The sequence below is a fragment of the Ascidia mentula genome, chromosome 7 (assembly GCF_947561715.1).
Source record: "Ascidia mentula chromosome 7, kaAscMent1.1, whole genome shotgun sequence".
Lineage (NCBI taxonomy): Eukaryota > Metazoa > Chordata > Ascidiacea > Phlebobranchia > Ascidiidae > Ascidia > Ascidia mentula.
The window spans coordinates 8,304,053-8,324,436 of NC_138572.1; the positions used below are offsets into that span (position 1 = coordinate 8,304,053).

Below are 20,384 nucleotides of genomic sequence, written 5' to 3' on the forward strand. Positions count from 1 at the left end.
GACAACAAAAAGAAATAACATTCGAACTACTAAACATGATGTTGAGGTTCAGAATTTAGTTATCTCATTCCTATATAATATTTCCTTGCTGTGTAACTGTGTGTGTGCACTGTCCAGTCCGTTATTGATGCACACATTTTTTTTCTCAGAAGATTTGAAGACTTTTTTTACTGATTGACAGTTATACCTTGTACAAAAGTTTCAACCGTTCATGCAAAAACGAAGTAGAAAATTATTTGGTTGTTTTTCATAAAAGTTTGTGTAGTGATGATGGTTCCTAATAGTAGGCGTATATTCTACGAAAGGGAGATATTGTGTAGGAGAAAGAATTTAGGATTTTATACGAAAGCTTGTGGTAAACATTTTCGAATCCTAACGCAAAAGATAATTATATTCAAGTTACCTCAAGTAACAAATATTTGTTAGACTACATTTTTGTCCGGCTGTTGAGCTGACAAGATCGTTGTAATTTACCCCTAGGTACACTGATCAGACGTATTAGGTTGAAACACAGAATCTGTCTGCATTTCACTATATTGTTATGCTCAGATGGGCTTTGCTAATCCACGTATTGTGTCACAAAATAGGCCATAAGAAGGATACCCCTTGCACACCTGCCAAGTTTGGCACACGTGGTGATTATTTGAGTTATTTTACTTATTAATATTTCAATACTGTTATTCCTTGACATTTTTGCATACTTTGTAAACAGATTGGCTGCGTTCAAATGGTTGACGACCCCTGTAATTGTATTTGTTTTGCGATTGTTTGAACCAAAGTTATATTATTAGCACTCACATATTTTTGATGCTCAGCAAACTTCCCCATGACCAAAAACGAAATCAATTCACAACATTGTACAACAATATCGTCCTGAAACAGAAAGTTCAATTTTTCCCTCTGCTTTGTGATCGTAATTGCTACGATGTGTGGAATTATTTTAATGTGATAAGTTTACTTTGTCTCGTGTCCAAGTTTGCTTGTAGATAGGGTGGCTGCCTGTTCTAAGCGAGTTCTCCAAACCTTTCTTAGCTTTCAAAAACAACATGGCCAACAGTTATAACTCTGAGCATTGTCATCAAACAAACCCGAAGGTTGGGAACAATCTTGTGATTGGTAATATTTGGTTCATTGAGCAGTAGCATTCAATAGCGTATCAGGATATAGAATCGAATGAGTTGGAGAAAGAGATAGAGTCGCTCTTGAGAGAGGCCTACAAATTTGATTGGTTGAAACCAGTCACGCATGATCGATACTAGCACGTTTTTACAAATTGTCTTAACTGGCGTTTCAGTATGGATATATATATATGACGAAATAATACGAGTAAAACGTGGTATATAAAATGTAAGCCAACAGTCACTTTGTACAGGAAACAATTGGCTCGCTATTATTTGTAACGAACACATTATAGTGCGAGCTGTATTGACAGTTTTTGCAGAGCACAGCTCATGGTCGTACAACGATATATGCGTGAATGGCGCTTACAACACTGATGTCCACTGTAGTATCAATAACACAATATCTAAATTGGATTAGATACAAAGCGGCAAAACACGTATTTACGGCTTGAGGAGAAAAATAGTCCTCATATCTTTATTACTTGCTATTGAACACTAACATAAATACACTCATATACTAAAATGATTCAGATGTATTGGTGGTTTCGTAGGTAGTGGTTGTGATATCAACAAACGCACAGATTCCATAGCTGAAATAATGAATGACCAACAGTAAATACATAAAAACATATCAAGTTATATTCTGTGTTGTTAAATTCTATACATTCGCGCCACAGGCCATACGTTATTGGTTCTTGTGTGTTTGGACATCACGTCGTACAAAGTACCAGTGCAGCAATATGGAAATGTTGATTAGAATAGCTGTAACCATGACTACTCCAACTGTTACGGTGAAAGAAAAATCCAACTGGAGTTTATCAATGTGCCTGAAAAAGTAAAAGTATTTGAGAGTGCAGCTGCATGTTATCATCTTTCCGACCGGACAAATGCTTGTTTACCAACAATGCCAAGAATATACTCTTCTTATTACTGTAAGGCGGCTCTTCTGGCAAAAATAGTTGTTATTTGTATTGATATTAGAAACAGTATTCTTGACATTGTAGGTATGTAAGCATTTGTTTTTAATTTATAATTATTAATATTTAATAATTGTCAACGTTTTGATTCCTATGCAGCAGGATTTTTTAGGATATAATATAATGCGCACAAAACAAAACGCTTCCTATTACTGTAAGGCGGCTCTTATATAAATAATTGTAATTTCAACATTTCGATTAATGTGCAGCAACATTTTTCAGGATGTAACGAAATGCTCACAAAACAAAAAACGAAATGAAAAATTATAAGGAAGGCAGGAAGGACGCAGCTGCAATACAGCTTACAATAATAAACATGCCTGACAGCAACAGCAATGCATACTGTTCCTATACTTGTATGTACCTATACATACAATGCCCATCTGGCCTAAGTACACTTCGAAAAAAATCATGCCCTTACCCACTATCAAGTTTCATCCAGATCTCATCAACGGTTTTACGTAACATTGTGTTCTGTGCGTACAAGGAAACTGCCGTGAAAACGTGCATCCATTGGTGGGACCAACCTACTATGTCGAAAGAACCTAAATTAAACAATATACTACTTACTTTCTGCTGAAGTTGTAATTAGCTAAACAAATTATTGAATAATCAAAGTTGAAAATATTGTCTGCGGCCTCTTACATATCAACTTACTTATCATCTGCTTCTGAACTTCAACTCATTTAATCGGCCGGGTACCGAAAACTTTGCCGCAATTTTAATACAATTTTTTGTCTAACAATGGTTCGAGCAAATCAGAAACTAAAACATATAGCCTAGCTTAGTACGTGACAACTCGACCATTTGGTCAAGATGGTTGAAATTTGGTTGAAAGGAAAATCTTTCTATGCTCACAGTATACAAACGCCAACCTGGAGAAAATCGTTCTGGTACTCGCAGACCGTACAGGAAGGCTCCCAAAATCTGCGTTCCAATGGCAAGTGCTAACAAAATGCCATGGTCGTGAGCAATGTGGAAAGTGATATGCTCCTTGTGTGGCAAACAGCCGAAATAGTATCTGTAAACCATATTGAATTAAGTGTGCGCTTGTTCCGCTATTTTCTGTTGAAATCTAAAATAAAAAAGTATTTTTCTTAAGACATAAACAAATACGTAGGCTACTTTTGCCTATGCGGTCATATTTTACAGGATATAGTATAAACCCAAAATTATTCATAATGAGTGGCAGACGATCAGCGTTAGTGCGATCGTTTATTAAGATGTATACAACAATATTAATTTTGCCTCAAGGCACCGTCAATTTCTGTACTTAAAATAGATTAACGCAGTAGTATTTCATGACATGATCAACAGTATCGCCCCACTACGCAGGTCCTTGCTTGGCGATCACAGCTATCGCATCGCAATCATTAGGTTTGCAGGCTTGGCAGTCCAAGCATTGTAGCCTAGCTGGATCAGCCACTTTTTCCTGACAAGTCGGAGCAAGATTTGAATCAAGCTCCCGGTGAGGTTTGAACTTACGAACCTGCGGGGTCTAACCAGGCCCAACGCTCTTCCAACTGAGCTACAAGAGCTCGGTGGTTTCACGGAGTATATTGTGACATGGGTAAAATAGATGATATAGATAGCATAGGTAATTTCTCACAAATAATGGGTTTAAATTTGTGTTTGTGGAGCAATGTAGACGAATGAATGAATGAAGATAGTATAAACTCATATTAACGCTAAGGTGACAATAAAACGTTGACAAAAGAAGAAAAAAAATAAACATTTGTTTAAATACGTTCATGGACAATAGCATATTTGGCCTGTAAGAACTGTTTCGTCGTGGAGAGTGAATTTAAAATAACAAATTTCCAATTAATGTCTTCAAATTATTAGACGTGCTGTATCAGTCTTTATATGCATACGAACTAAATTCTCATTGTTAGACACTCTTTTGTAAAAGACTGACTTTTGTATTGTAAAAAGTACACTAGCTTTCGCGTGTTCCCCTCGCTTCCTCAGTGTACTTTTTGCAATACAAAAGTCAGTCTTTTACAAACGAGTGTCTAACAAAGAGAATTTAGTTCAATTAATGTCTTGAATCTTAAAGAAAGTATAAAGGCCTATAACCTTACCTAAGAATGCACGGTGAATATCCAGATATTCCACAAACGATAATGGCTGCAAGCATGACTATTCTCGCCAGTTTCGGGTCGAAAGCACGAACAAACAGCACAGAGGCAAATGAAAGTGTGAAGTAAGCACTGAAGAAGATGAGCGTTGGAACTGTAGAAAACCCTGCAATTACAACTCATAAAAGCTTACAGATATACAATTTGGAAGCAAATATACCAATACCATTAGGTAGCAATTGAAATAAGCAATTGAAATGGACGCTATCTGAGAAACAGACATCATTGGGTTGATGCATTAGATTAATCACGTTGTTACTTTCATAAAACCATTATATGGTTCGGTAAATTTGAATGGTTTGAAATTATACTACAGCGTTTACCCATTCAGCTAAATGGTGCAAACAAATTTGACATCAACTACTAGCTATCTATATGCTCATAATAATATATTAATATATCGACATAACTTCGAATACGCACAGTTGCTAAAGATTTCCATGGGACAGGCGTAGTATTCTACTGCAACGCGCACTGAGAAACCGTAAGTGAAAATGCATGCCCTGTCCACTGCACCACAATTGTAATTGACCTCTTCTGAATGAGCCCAAAACATATGGGAGAAGCTGCTTACAGCCATGAGCAAACAACAACCTAAACCGACGTTTAAGTAAGTTACAATGTATAGGCCTATCATAAAAGTATAATGACGTTATTTTTGAGAAATGATCAGCATTATCACCGTTTCAGTTTAATTAAATTATTATTTCAGTCAATTAGTTGTTGCTTTGTAAAAATTTGATGGAAAAAGGTACCTAAGCCATGTGCGTAATAAGGATAGCAAAATGCTTGAGTCGAATACTTGGTGTTGTTATAAAAATCGGAGTAGATGTAGACAAAGTGCAATAGAGGAAGGAAATGCGTCCAAAAGTTCACAGTTTCATTGTTCAGTTGAAAAACGCTGCAAAAAGATTTTAACTGATTTTCATAGCGACTCAAAACATTTAAAAGTTGATGGAAAAAACTTAATGTCGTATACCTTTTTAGTTTTAGGGAAATGTGTTTCTCTTATACATGAAAGTCAATAGATTTTAACCCCTGAAACATATTTTTCCATAAATTTCGTACCTTTTTATGTAATAAAGTGCGGATTTCTTTCTTGGTCTATATCCAGTTAAAACATGCTTTTGCTTCTGATACGGCATTACTTCTTCGTACGTAAGCAAATCGCTGGATTGCCAGAACCAGTTCATGCTGTGGCGTAATAAGGAAAAAAATACGCGAATCATATCGCCAGAATGAAACAAATTCTTAATTAGGATTAATATTTCAAATATGGAACATATTTGTATAATTGTTAAAGTGTAATGTTACCCGCTTTTTGTGAAGGAAGAAACTTTCGTGGTCATCATATGTAAAATTTCTCCACTGTATGGCAGGTCGATGAGGTACTTAACAAACAACACTGTTTAATGACAAATTACTTAGGATTTTTTCTTCTATTTTTTTCTTTTTCTGAAATCATATATCATGTCTTTGGTGCCCATAAGACTGTTTGTTGATTCTGATACTTTATCAAAGAGTGGTATTCATGGAATTAAGCACGATATTTTGCAACATTTGTTTAGGAGCAAACGGAGTTGACGTTGCCAATGTAACGAAAGACTGTGTGAGCGCATTTGCATCTGCACACTTCGATGAGAAACGAAAGCAAATTAAGCGTAATCATGTTTAAACGTGAACGAAAAAACGGTATTTTCCTACTTTTGAATCTCCTGACAGCTTTATGACCAACAAAGACTCAATAGCAAATAATTTCAACAACCAGGCGAGTTTCTGTGCAAGGCTGCAAACTCCAATGAAACAGACAGCTTGTTACAAAATATGTACAGATCCGCCTGCTTTGATTGTTTTTCAGCCTCACAGACAGGAACTCCTCACACTGTTATCCATTGACAGCTTGCTAGGGCATAACTTAGTACAAGCATAGATCCAGTATTATTAAAGTATTATTTTTAATTGGGCGAAATATAAATATCAAGTGAAATCATTGTGAAACAAACGACCTTATTACAGATCTCATCCTAAACTATTTCATCTTGCAAGTCTATCAGTCAGTTTATTTTTCGCGAATCAAATCGCTAAATCGACATAATTTTCTTGTGCATTTTTATCATTCAGCGGGTGATGCTGGATATGAGGACAGTCTGTCTGTCATAATATCAACTTAAAAACTGTTTTGGGCGAATGCCGAGGAAACTGCAAAGAAATTTGAGTGGGTAATGAGAAAATGATCGGAAACATGCTATGTTTGTATAAACTGTTCAAATAGCGAATAAACACGAGATGCTGATTGTACCGCATTTCACAAATGTTTTGAGAAAATAAAAATTCAATACCGGTTAATTGGGCCTCGACGCACCGGTGCCCATTTACCGATCAAGGAGGCCAATGAATAGCAGGATTTCCATTGTTAGCTTTTAAAACAATGGATTTATGTTCATTTGCGTTGCCTTTTAATATGGACATAGTTCGAGTTGTTCTTAAAATGAATGTTACGAAAGATGAATACCAGCTCTGAACGTGGATGATAGCTCAAAACCGCCTATACCTATTCAACATCTAGGTCCGTACTGCGGCCTGACACATCGTTAATGATGACGTCGCTGCTGTGCTCCCATGTTGTTGTCACGCGACATGCCTCTGGCTTGTTGCGCGTTGTTGCTGCTGCTGTTTCCCTTCTGCCTGCTCAGTCCTTTATTACCCCGACGCTTTTCTTGCATGCACTCATTATAGTACTGATGATGAACGCAGTTAGTGTTCGAAACGTTTACTATTACTAATGTATAACAGCATTTTAGCTTTGGCTTTCATTTTCAAAATGAATCCCTTTTGTAGACAAAAATTATTAATGGATGTTTTTTAAATGTAAAATTTCGCATGGTTATATGTCGTTATTTTTGCCATATATATATGTTTATATATTTCGCCGACAATTGGGCATCGTTGGTACCACCAAATCGAATTATTCTGTTAGCGTTTTTCTTATGTAACTTTTCGAAAAAAAATCGGAAATCAAGTTCTTGTTGCCCGTTAGACTGTTTAGTGGTTCTCATTCACGAGCACTGAAACACACCGACTTAATCGCGATAAACGCCAAAAGAAAAATTGAGTATCACTATCAAGCTACTCCAATTTGACGATCCATTGCGTCCTGTGCGTACATGGTAACTACCTTGAAGACGTGCATCCATTGTTGACACCACATACCATGTCGAACAAACCTAAATTTAACGAACCAAGGTTTGTTTCAATTGTAACAGGTAAAATCGAAATATATACTGTAATGGTAGAACCACTCCATAAAAATCTTTACAAGCCATTGACATAGGTTCGCCAAATCTTTTCTAGATTGTACGACTCAGGTTGGTATTTTTTCTATGGCCACAACATTACAATTAAATCAGGTTACAATGACATGACATATAAAATCAAAACATCTGTCTCATGCAAAGGGCCAGTTTAAGCAGACAAAGTAGCTCACCTGGACAAAAATCGCTCTGGTGCACATAGCCCGTACATCAGAATCCAACTGCCAGCAAATTACCAAACCCGTTTGCACTGCGAAAACCGACGTGGGAATGATAAGACGGAACGCCGAAATGGTTTGTAACACATCAAACTGAGAGTATCAAGCCTTATGTTAGGATTTTGCAAAGTCATCAGAAGATAGCGCATTTTTCGGTAGTAACATGCTGTCAGCAGAAAAATTACCAGGTCCTGGTCTATAGATACGAAATCGTTTTTTCAAGAGAGGAAAATCAGCTGACGTCAATTAGAGACCTCAAAAATAAATGAGTTAATTTTATATTTGTCACTCTCTCCAGTTTTGCCTCAGAAAGCATAATAAAAGTCGAAACAATACTTCTTCGGCCAATTTACAGGTGAAAAACTTAACGAATAACACAACGACAAAACAAAATGTCCAAAGGCACTGAGGGGTTTGGTAGTAGACAGATTTTCGTGCGAAGAAATATTTTATTTATTTACAATTTAAATAAAAAATTTCTTCGCACGAAAATCCCCTACTGGAGAAGTTTCTTAAATTGTGTGCCTTGCGTGAAACGGATCAATTGTCCCGCGAAATGTTCTTTATGAAAAATAATTCGACATGTGTTCTGAAAAGTGTGAAACATGATATACAAACGCTTGTATGTAAACAATATAAGTATCTGTGTTTTGATCGGGACGTGCCATTTTTCGTACCCTATAGTTATTAATTTTGCACCCTATGACTGACTACAACGTTAATTGTATAGAATTGTGATTGCCTGTTTCTGCAATATATTCGTGGTTGTATTTTCTCTCAATTTGGTATTTGCAGAGCATGAGTGACGCAACACAGTCTCAATTTGTTCGTTGCGTCGCTCATGCTCTGCAAATGCAAGAATACAACATACTAATCGGATTTACATCCCCCCATGACATTAATTTAGAACAAGTGCAAAGGATAAGGATTGAAATGACGACGTGGTTGTAGAATATTTCGCCACGCTCAGATCGAAATAATGAAACATATAACAAACATATAGTGTTCGTAGCAGATAATGCAGTCCCTCAGAATATATAGAAATCATAAACCACTCGAATAATCACCACGTATGGCAATCTTGACAGGTGTGTCAGGGATATCCTTCGCATGTGCTATTATAAGACTCGATACATAGTTTAGCAAACCCCATCTGAGCGGAACGTTTCTGACGTAATTTAAAAATACTTGGGTTACCATTCACATCTTTATTTTATATCTTTAATAACAGTTTTTGTATAAAATCCCAAATGGTTCATCTGTAAAGATTTTTCTTACGGTAACGCCTGCTTTTGGAACATTTCGTCACAACCTAAACTTTCATGAAAAACAACCAAATAATTTCCCACTTTAATTTATTATACTTTTATTCAAGGTTAACTGTCGATCAGTCGCGGGCTTGTGCACATACACCTTATAAAGCAGGAAAATATTGTATAGCCGCGAAATACATAAAATTCTAAGCCTCAAAATTCTAAACCTCAAGATCATGCTTCGAATGTTATTTGTGTTTGTGGTTCCTCAGGAGGGGATCCCACTCATGCATATCTCGAGCTTCTTCGTTTTCTTCACAGCTTTCAGTGACGTCTAAGTCTCCCGTAAACTGGTGTGAGTAGAAATGAAAGCGCGAATCCACTCAGCATGCTTGCACACTGAAATGCGAGCACCCCTACCCCACCAAAGCCGTCGAAGATCACACGACCGATTTCGCCGTAAAATATTCCCATCGGCGATACGACACCAATCATCCATAAACTCACCACAGTCTCGTCATATCGTAAACAGTTACCAACGCGATTTGAATGAAGAAACCCTGAAAGAAGTTTCCGACATAGAAAAGTTGGTACGCGCTTTCCAGGCCTACAGCGACAGTTATGGATGATAGGAATACGAAAAATAATCCTATAATGGAGAGACGGTCGTATCTCTTAAACTTGTCCACAAGCTTCCCAGCCACAATTGTGCCGACGATATTTCCCATTGAGAAGTATAGAAAATGGTCCACGCGCCTACGATAGACGGTCGGAGATGTAAATCTCGTTTTGCCGAGTTCTCCCGGACAATTTCAGCCATCATTGTAAACTCTACTGTGGGAGCTTGAAGAAGTGGGCCGAAAATTACGGAGCCACTAAGAAACGTGCGATTGCTCAACACTGCTTTTGTTTGAGACCAAAATTCGGACAGAGATATATTCCCTTTACCTGCAGAACTATCGTGTAGTTTTTCTCTTTTGAGCAAGAGTAGGCGGTTTTGGAGGCGTGTCAGTCACAAATATACACAACAGGAAAACTATTAAGGCAGTCACAATAAAACAACATGAGAATATCCACATCAATATTGTTCTGTCCTTTTCCAACAACTTGATGTGCTCTGAAGCGGTGTTATTGTAAGTTCCGTAATTTAAAATATGCACAGGAAGCATCACACTTATGAAGGTACCCGCGTAAAGACCCATACCATTGATGCCAATGGCTATACCCGCTTCATTTTCAGGAAACCACAGAGCAGCGAATACAGACGGGGTGGTAAGCACAAGTTGCATGAAAATGCCGGCTAAAGTTTGACCGACAACACTAATGGCAAAAACGATCTGCTGACCATAGAAATTGTAAAGCACGCGAAGCTCAATGCACATCAGGACGACGCGTAGACAATATAAATCAAACGAAAACCGAGAATTTTGCGATAGGCCAAGTAAGTTAAAGGCAAGGTTGTGACTATTGGGGCTACGTCACCCGAAAGAGTTATCCAATCTACTTATGTGTGCGTAACGTTGAAGTATTTAACGAAAAATTCGCTAATTTGTCCAAACATGCCAAAAGAAATCCCGTTGAGTGCTTGTTGTATGGTTAAAAGTAGAAGAAAAAACCATCTTCGCTTGTACAGTTCTGTGCTGCTTCCACAGTTTTCACTATAGGTTTTCATACGGGGAAAACTTTGGTCTATTGCTGTAAAGCTGCTTGATTATCATAACACAAGTTAGTTAAGAAATGCCATGTAAAATTTTGTGCACAATGTTCGTTGTATTCAAAGTTCTAAAGGCTTAAATGTTGATATAGTTATCTAAGGATGTGATATACAGCTGCTCTAACTAGCATCGTGTAGTACATTGCTCAGTATACTGCTTGTCAACCTTTAACACAACTGTTTACAGCAGCAATTTATTTGTGAAGTGAAAAGAGGATATTCCCAACATCCCGTATCCAGAAACTATTCTTCATGTTGGTCAATGTTGTATATTTGACATGATTTGTAATTGATCTTTTTGTGTTGAATGCGACACAAAGGAAACTCATCATATTAAAATTATTCCACACATCGGAGCAACTACGACCATAAAGCAGAGGGAAAAATTAAATACTTTTCGTTTCACGACATCGTTCTTGCACGTTGTGGCAAATTGTTTTTGTTTTTTGTGGAAATTACATTCAACATACATCAAAAATATTTGAGTTCAAATAAAATTACTTTACCTGAAAGTATCGCAGCACAATATGCTGTTACATAGGTCGGCAACCATTTGAACGCAACCAGCCAGTTAACAAAATATGTCAAAATGTCAAGGACATGCTGTGAAACCGTTTCATGCTGTCGTATTGCAAAGTATGATCACAATGCAATGGCTTGGCTTTGATGACAGTAAACCTGATAAATTAGGGCGCCAATATTTTTGTGGATAATTTGCAAAATTTTCTTGTGAAAACCGCTTGACTTTACCCCACTGTGTTAATTACCTTTCGCAATTTTCAGGGTTAAATTCAGTATTACCAGACATGTAGCTACACTTTAAACTTCCACATCCCGGCCATGTCGAAGCAAATGATGACATATAGCAAAACTATAGTGTTGGTGGCGGATTATGCATTCCAACAGTATTGGAAATACTCGTAAATCACTCGAATAATCACCACGAGTGCCAAACTTGGAAGGTGTGACAGGGGTATCCTTCCCATATGATATTATGTGACACAATACGTGGTTTAGCAAACCAATGTGGGCGTAACAATATAGTGAGATGCAACCAGAGTCTGTGTTTCCAGCTCAACAGCCGGAAAAAAACGTAATCTAACAAATGCTTGTCACTTGAGGTAACTTCAATACCATTATTTTTTGCGTTAACATTCGAAAATGTTTACCAAAAGCTTTCGTATAAAATCCTAAATTGTTTATCCTATACAAGATTTTCCTTTCGTATAATATACGCCTACTATTAGGTACCATCATCATTACATAAACTTTCATGAAAAACAACCAAACAATTTTCTACTTCGTTTTTGCATGAACGGTTGAAACTTTTAAATAAGTGTTGATCGGTACAAAAAAGTCTTCAAATCATCTCAGAAAGAATAATGTATTTGTGCATCAATAACGGGCTGGACAGTGCAACTTCACCATACAACTGGGAAATATTATATAGCCATAAGATACACAAAATTCTGAACATCAACATCATGCTTAGTAGTTCGAATTCTTTTTTTCCTTCTGGTCTCTCAGAAGGGGATCTCCCTCATGCAGACCTCGAGCTTCTTCGTTTTCTTCACAGCTTTCGGTGACGCCCAGTCTCCCGTAAACTGGCGCGAGTAAAAATGAAAGAGCAAATCCACTCATCACGCTTCCACACTGAAATGCAAGCACCCCCACCCCACCAAATCCGTCGAAGATCACACGACCGATTTCGCCGTAAAGCATTCCCATCGGCGATACGACACCAATCATCCATAAACTCGCCACAGTCTCGTCAATCGGATACAACTGTTGTGTTGTCATATCGTAAACAGTTACCAACGCGAATTGAATGAAGAAACCTTGGAAAAAGTTTCCGACGTAGAAAAGTTGGTACGCGCTTACCAGGCCTACAGCGACAATTATGGATGATAGGAATACGAAAAATGATCCTATAATGGAGAGGCGGTCGTATCTCTTAAACTTGTCCACAAGCTTCCCAGCCACAATTGTGCCGAAGATATTTCCTATAGAGAAGTAGAAAATGGTCCACGCGCCCACGATAGACGGACGAAGATGTAAATCCCGTTTTGCCGAGTTCTCCCGGACAATTTCAGCCATCATTGTGAACTCTACATTGGCAGTTTGAAAAAGTGCGCCGAAAATCAAGGAGGCGCTAAGAAACGTACGATTACACAGAACACCTTTTGTTTGAGACCAAAACGCAAGCAGAGAGATATCGTGTAAATTTGCAGCATAATTGTCCAACTTTTCTTTCTGAGCAAGAGTAGGCGGTTTTGGAGGTGTGTCAGTCACAAATATACAGATCAGAATCAGTATTATTGCAGCAACAACAAAGAAACCAAGGTATATCCACTGTAATGTTGTTCTGTCTTCTTTTAACCATTCGGCCTGCTCAACATACGTTCCATTGGTATCTGTGCACTTTAAAACATTCACAGGAACCATCACTCCTAAAGCTGATCCCACGTAATGTCCAAGACTGTTAATACTAATGGCAGTGCCCACTTCATTTTCTGGAAACCACAGAGCAGCGAATATAGATGGAGTGGTGAGCACAAGTTGGAGTGAAAGGCCAGCCACAGTTTGACCGAGAAGACTGATGGCAAAATACGATGTACTGACCATAGAAATCGTAAAGCACGCGAACCCGAATGCACTGGCCGACGCACAGGCAATAGAAATCATACGAAAACCGAGAGCTTTGCGAAAAGCCAAGTAAGTCAGAGGCAAGGTTGTGACCATCGGAGTTAAGCAACCGGAAAGAGTTATCCAATCTACTTCTGTGTGCGTAACGTTGAAGTATTTCACAAAAAAATCGCTAATTTGGCCAATCATTGCAAGAGAAGTCCCGTTAAGTGCTTGCAGCATAACTAAAAGTAGAAGAAAAAACCATCGGCGTTGGTATATTTTTGTGATTTTTCCACTGTGTTTGTCATAGGTTTCCATTCCGATATCTATCTACTTTCGTCTATTAGTATGAAGTACTAAGCTTGGGAGGAAGCCACATTTCATTTAATAAACATAATGGTAAACTTTCCATAATATTCCACTTTTTATATGTAAGCACTCTGATCATTGGAAATGCATGCATGAAACCAGTATTTCGCATTAAAATATATTGCAAAAGAATCTTTATGACCATAAGTAGTAGGCTAAACTTTACAATAGGTACTTAATCTATTGTTGCCTCATAACGTGATACTGCTGCTCTAAACTGCCGTTATGAGGTAAACTGCCCAAAACCATTTGTTTATATTGCATGCAAATGTTTGCACCAAACATACTGACGTGAAATATAGGAAATGTCGAACATCCCGCGCTCGGGGACGACCTCCTGTTGTTCAAAGTTATTTATCAGATGCCAGGTGTATAGTTGATCCTTGTGTATTGAACCTGGCACAATGGAAGCCATTACGATTGAAAGTTCTTTTCTGGATCACAACAATTTCGAACTTTTCTTGTTCAATCCCAACAATTGTTTGTTGCTCAAATCTTCTCACCCAGATGTTCAACTGTTAGGATTCACAAATTGAATATTTCTGGTGGCGATTTGCGGTTGAAACGACATGTTCCTGTCTGGTATCGCACTTCTGACACCATGTAACATTTATTCGCAAGAGCAGCTTAGTTCAAAAAAGCGGACCCATTGCATTGATTCGTTTATATTTACGTGTGCGACACCAAGTGGCTTCCTACAAAGAAATTACGCTACAACGACGACCGAAATTTTTCAGGCGGCGTACAAAAATAATTACTGCCCGTTTGCAAATTTAATGTTTGATTTCGGTAAAAACGAAAGTCCATCTACAACATTTTCGCGCTAGCAAAAAATACATCATTTTTTGGAAGCTTAGTAGCACAATTAATTATGTTTGATACTTACAGCCAAATAAACTATAAGGTTTTGCGCGATTAATCCAAGTAAAATTTCAACCAATGCTTGTCACATTTCGTTCCTCATCCTTTCTGTTTGTTCTGAATTGTTGTCATGGGGATATAAGTCCACAGCACACGTCAGTGCTAAGAACGCAGCAAGGACACCAAACTCCATAAGGCTATAGGACCTATATGGGTAATAAATTGGAGAAATCCTGTTTTCAAGGCCCTCAGCTGTAATGCATCTAGCGACTGTTCCGCTTGTTTCCCAGTGGACGTTGATGGGTCTTGTGACTTACATAGGGACCTAAAATAAAAAAAATTATTCCTGGATGAGACTGTACAGAGCAAGGACTTGTTGGGCCTCCTGGAAGATCGTATGACAAACAGTGGCGGTATAAACAGCCCTGGGGGGAGTGCTTTGGCACTTTTTCAACAACTAAATTTGATGCCATTGCATAGAGAAGAGTAGGGAATTACATAAAAACGCAAATGAGTAGGCAGTTAAACGATTCATTTTTCTGCAAAATCCGGTTCCATTTTTTGTTGCTTTTTTTTTATCAAAATATTGACTAACCAGAGGGACAAATGCCCCTAGGGGGGTGGCTAAACCATTTTTTCAGAGACTAATTTTGATGGAATTGATCTTTCATTAAATCACGAATGATTAGACACTTTAACAATTCATTTTTCCACAAATACAGCCTGAATTTTGTGCTCCATTTTCACCATAATTTTCAGCAGCACCCACCATCAAGTGACTACCTTGTTGAAATAGCCCAAAACCCCACTAAAACTGCCCCCAAACACCCTAAAATTCGCCATGACAACAGCACGCACATGTGTGCTCATTCAACCGTAAAATTCACTTATATGCATCACTAGTTTGCTTTGTGATGTAAAGTTTCTATTGTGACAGAGGATTTACACGGTGGGCATTTCCCAACACCAAAAATTAGTTTCATAGAAATACCAATATGCGTCCTACAGAGTACGATTTGTAACACTTGCAACCAATAACTTGTAGTCAACGTCTGGTAATAAGGCCACGCTTATTGACTATCGCGGAACGAGTGGAAAACAGGAACGGAGATTCGGGATATTATAGAGTTATATTATTGTAACAAGAATCGATAGGTGCACAGAAATCAAACAATAGCCGACTTATTGCTTCCCAAAAATTACCACCATCACTGAAAATAATTATGTGGCCACCAAAATAACTAAAACACCCTTTAAAACAAACGGTTTGTGGTCCACAGAGTACTAAAACATTGTTTGTTGGCAATGGTTTAATTCTTAAATGGCCATTGTTCACTTAACGAGGCTGCTGAATTTTTCTATTGACCTGTTTGTTTTGCACTGGCTTTGGAACAGCGGGTTGGAGTTTATCATGAAATACTCAAACAGTGTGGAATCTTTATCTCCACGAGTCACAGCTCCAGAAATCACAACATCCTTTATTTGCGATTTCGCATTTGGTGACTCATCACTTTCTTCCTTGGTAATTTTTCTTTATGGACCCTCAATCACCGATGTTCCAAGAACTATTGTATTGTGTTTTTCTGTTCAATAGGTTGTCGTTTATTTCTTTCAGCCATGGCACTCCAATATTTCAGTTCTTTCATTTTCCTTCTGGCCTTTGGTGTTGCCAAAGGTTGCAGCTTGGTTTGCAGGGATATCTATCATGTAATATGAGAGTGCAATGCCTTGTACATACAAGCAAGTTATCTATATCAGTCTTGACTACCACATGTCAAACAGAGAGGCAAGTTTGTAAAACATGAACTTTTACATGGGGTTTGCATCACATCAACAACTTCATTCAGAGTTGATTCTGCACATATATATATATGACTTTTGACGAAACAAGCTTGTTAGAGGCAGCAGTTGCAACAAAGGTCGGAGCCATGATTTGCAAAGTATGCATTGTAATGTTGGTCTTTATGTTGTCTGTTTATGCTCAAACATCCAGCGAGAATAATTGTAACAACTTGCCATTTTATATCCCTGTATCACAACAAGGATCTCCATCATTGGAAGGTGACATCAAAACAAATGATTTGAGATTAAAATATATTCAATAAAGTAGTAAATAACAAAAAGATAGCTGTAAGCATTTGTTAATTGATTTACTGCACAATGTGCGAATAAATTTGTTACCACTAACACACTTAAAGTTCACTACTTTGTTGGTAATTTTTTTACACAGGACTGCGAGGACCTAAAGGAGATGTTGGAAAACCTGGAAAAATGGGACCGAAAGGTATGCAGTTTCAGTGTGTGGTAACTCACTTAAAATTAGAATTACTGTTAAAGTGATCAAGTTCTGACTGATGTTTTTATAAAAGTTCTCAATGAAAATGTGAAAAGTTGTTGGAAAATAAACATTTTGTTGCAAGAACAAAAAAATTAGCAGTTTTGTAAAGAATTGTTAAACTTTTTGAGCCAGGTTGAATTATAATAAAATTTTCATTTTTCACACATATTTTGACGCAACATTATTATCTAGGACCAATGGGCCCACCAGGTGAACCCGGCCCAGTTGGTCCATCCCCAGGTAACAAAATCAACACAAAAGAATAATTCAATGATAATTTATGCATCCATGTTTCAGATCTAACTCAGCTGAAAGAAGATTTAGAAGGAATGAAAATTAAACTTGAATTAAAAACTGAGAGTAAGTACTATGTAGATACTTTCCCTAATTAACAGACAACTTTTGGTGTAAGAATGGGGTTGAATAATTAACTAAATTTTTTTAAATTATGATTTAGATATGACTCGATTGGATAATGAATTGGAAGAATTGAAACTGAGACTTACCAGAACTGAGTCAGGTAAAAATAATTCAAAACAGCAGTTTACCAAATAATGTTTTCACCTTTGCAGGGTGTGCTCTACATCAGTTCATTTTTGCAAGAGGACGTCAAACATCGGATTATGTGAGATACAGAAGTAACGTTCCCGACTTACAAGCTGGGACAGTTTGCATGTGGATGACTGTAACTGATACATCCAATGAGTTCACCCCATTCAGCTATGCTACTTCTGCACAGAACAATGCATTAACATTAATTTTTAACTCTGGCAGAGTTGACTTTTATGTTGGTGATGATTCCAGATTCACTCACAATATTGCAGAAAATGTCAAAGTAAGTAAATATCTGTACTCTTATCATATACTTTGATTTAGTTAATAACTTTATTTCCCAAAACATTTGAATTTATGAGATGGGCCATTTTTTATCTGTAACAGTGTTTTTTTTTGTGAATATTTAAGTATTTTTTTACATTAAACAAATACTTTCTATTGCAATCTTAAATCAATTCCAGACATTTTTTTGTGCTTGGTTTGATTCTACAACAAATACTGTTGGAGTTTATGGATCAACAACACAAAAACAATTCAAACAATATAATGGTAACAGTGTGACTGGTGGTGGAACACTTATCCTTGCGCAGGATCAAGATTCCGTGAATGGTGGATTTGAGATAAGCCAGTCCCTAACGTAAATAAGACTGCTCTTATCTATCACCACCCAAGTTTTACAACAAATTAGAATACACAATGCACTAAATTACTTTTTAGGGGAAGTATCAGCAATGTGATGTTATGGTCCAGAGTTCTATCAACTGATGAAATGAATGCAATCTACCATGATTGTCTTTGCCCTTCTGGACATGTCGTTGCCATGACAATGGCCAATGTGGAGTTGATTGGACAAGCCAGATATGAAATCCCAACAAGATGTCCTGTTGCTTAACATGTGCTTAATGTGTGTGTCATTAACCTGATCAAAAAAGTATGACAAACAAATTGTTTGAATTAAATATGATTACTTTGAAGTTCTCAATTACAGGTTTTGGTAGAAATGTTAATATTAATATTAACTACTGCCATGTCTATGCAACTGTTAAAATGTGCATCTAGGTATCCAAAAACACATCATTCACACGCCTGCGTTGAAAAGTCCACGTTTAAAGTCAGTCTAATGGAATACCAAGGATCTCTAACGATTTTAATTACTTTCACGCGAAACAGCAATCAATCCTTCACAGATAGGCTACAGAAATTTTCAAAAATTTATTGGTTCCAGAAAGCAGTTTGGCATTTGCTGAAATGTGATTTTCTTTGTTGTGAAATGGTGTTGAATAATGTGGAACGTTTCTTTCACAAAATGTTTTTGGTGTCTGCCAGGATGACAATATTTTGTTACTTGTTATTATGCACAGTATCGGGAAAAAACCCCGTTACGGTTTGTTTTATCTTTAAAAATCACAACAGTAAATTATTTAGTATTCGCAGTCCAACTGCAAAACCAAACACAAATCAGATTTTTGTAAAAAAATGGCTTGTTGAACGTAAACGATAAATTAAAAAACTAACCACATTTGTTACGTTGATTTTCATAAACCCTGTAAGTTTCAACATATATTTTCCATATAATATGTCATTTCAGAAGGACTGAACGAAAAGCAGCAGTTTTTTTTAAACACATTTGTGAATGGTACAGACGTCTGAATGCGCCACAAATAAAGTAATACAGATCGCAGCCTTGACGTGCCCAAAAATCGGTGGCAGTTACGCAAAAGTACCTAAGCCAAATGCGTAATATGGATAGCAAAATGCTTAAGACCGCATATCAGTAAAATATTTAAAATAGTTTCGCCCGCGGGGAATGCCCGTCTTGTACTCCCCTGTCATAGAGAAACTCAGTGATGTCACAAGGCAACCGGTGATGCATTGCAATAAATTTTCGGGTTGAATGAGCAGACAGTCACGTGCTTTAGCCAGGGCGATGTTCAGCGTGTTTGGTGCAGTTTTAGTGCATTTTTTGCCCTTCTCAGTCAGCTAGACATTTGGCGCTGGGTGCTGTGAAAAATTTAGTTGAAAAAGCATCAAAATGTTCAAGGGGTTGTAGCTCAAAATCACAGAAGTATACCTTAATTTGTGATTTTATGTTAGACCCCTCTTGTCTACGCATTCAGGTCAAAATTAGTTGCAATAAGATAGTTGCTTAAGGTGCCCCCCAGGGGGCATTTAGCTCCCTGGTCAGACATTATTTTAGCTAAATAGGCTGCAAAAATGTAAATAAATGCAATAGAAATCCCGTGGTTTTGAAGCTAACAATGGTTATCCTGACACCACTTTTGCTTTTCATTGGCCTCATTGATTGTTAAATGAGCACCGGTGCCGCGCGGCCCACATAACCGGTATTGAATTTTTATTTAATCAAAACATTTGCGAATTGCGGTACCAACAGCATCTCGTGTTTGTTCGGTTTTTGAACAGTTTATACAAACATAGCATGTTTCCGATCCTTCTCACATTACCCACTCAAATTCCATGCCGTTTCCTCGACATTCGCCCAAAACAGTTTTTAAGTGGATATTATGACAGACAGACTGTCCTCATAGCCAGCCGCTGAATGATAAAAATACGCTAGAAAATTATGTCGATTTAGCGATTTGATTCGCGGAATATAGACTGACTGAATGACTTGCATGATGAAATAGTTTAGGATGAGATCTGTAATAAGGTCGTTTGCTTCCCAACGATTTCACTTGATATTTATATTTCGCCTAATTAAAAATAATACTATTAATAATACTGGATCTGTGCTTGTACCAAGCTATGCCCTGGCAGGCTGTCAATTGACAACAGTGAGAGGAATTCCTATCTAAGGCTGAAAAAACAATCAAAGCAGGCGGATCTGTACATATTTTGTTACAAGCTGTCTGTTTCATTGGAGTTTGCAGCCTTACACAG

The 20,384-nt window shown here is 37.4% G+C and overlaps 3 protein-coding genes across 3 annotated transcripts; 1 reads left to right on the plus strand and 2 right to left on the minus strand.

The window, feature by feature from the left end:
- Positions 1-1,638: 1,638 nt before the first annotated feature.
- LOC145909474 (uncharacterized) lies at positions 1,639-4,819 on the minus strand. The gene is made up of 6 exons (XM_082996865.1): positions 4,663-4,819; positions 4,183-4,345; positions 2,974-3,119; positions 2,520-2,643; positions 1,850-1,948; positions 1,639-1,711 (listed from the first exon to the last, which is right to left on the minus strand). Exons 1-6 carry the CDS (start codon positions 4,817-4,819, stop codon positions 1,639-1,641), a joined length of 762 nt encoding a protein of 253 aa, XP_082852991.1.
- A 7,404-nt stretch (positions 4,820-12,223) lies between these two features.
- On the minus strand, positions 12,224-13,360 carry LOC145909475 (putative MFS-type transporter C09D4.1). The gene has a single exon (XM_082996866.1). It carries the CDS (start codon positions 13,358-13,360, stop codon positions 12,224-12,226), a length of 1,137 nt encoding a protein of 378 aa, XP_082852992.1.
- A 2,604-nt stretch (positions 13,361-15,964) lies between these two features.
- LOC145908577 (serum amyloid P-component-like) lies at positions 15,965-18,466 on the plus strand. The gene is made up of 9 exons (XM_082995878.1): positions 15,965-16,115; positions 16,188-16,654; positions 16,824-16,877; positions 17,124-17,171; positions 17,229-17,291; positions 17,389-17,451; positions 17,504-17,766; positions 17,948-18,123; positions 18,204-18,466. Exons 2-9 carry the CDS (start codon positions 16,465-16,467, stop codon positions 18,376-18,378), a joined length of 1,032 nt encoding a protein of 343 aa, XP_082852004.1. The 5' UTR covers positions 15,965-16,115; positions 16,188-16,464; the 3' UTR covers positions 18,379-18,466.
- The last annotated feature ends 1,918 nt before the right edge of the window (positions 18,467-20,384 follow it).

Bases quoted from the DNA above. Each gene is read 5' to 3' on its own strand.
- LOC145909474 (XM_082996865.1), bottom strand. From the start codon at position 4,819: ATGGCTGTAAGCAGCTTCTCCCATATGTTTTGGGCTCATTCAGAAGAG. The intron at 2,644-2,973 runs GTTGGCGTTTGT...TGTTTAATTTAG, and splicing joins ACCAGAACGATTTTCTCCAG to GTTCTTTCGACATAGTAGGT. The intron at 1,712-1,849 runs GTACTTTGTACG...TCATTATTTCAG, and splicing joins ATTTCCATATTGCTGCACTG to CTATGGAATCTGTGCGTTTG.
- LOC145909475 (XM_082996866.1), bottom strand. From the start codon at position 13,360: ATGGTCAGTACATCGTATTTTGCCATCAGTCTTCTCGGTCAAACTGTG.
- LOC145908577 (XM_082995878.1), top strand. From the start codon at position 16,465: ATGACTTTTGACGAAACAAGCTTGTTAGAGGCAGCAGTTGCAACAAAG. The intron at 16,878-17,123 runs GTATGCAGTTTC...ATTATTATCTAG, and splicing joins TGGAAAAATGGGACCGAAAG to GACCAATGGGCCCACCAGGT. The intron at 18,124-18,203 runs GTAAATAAGACT...ATTACTTTTTAG, and splicing joins GAGATAAGCCAGTCCCTAAC to GGGAAGTATCAGCAATGTGA.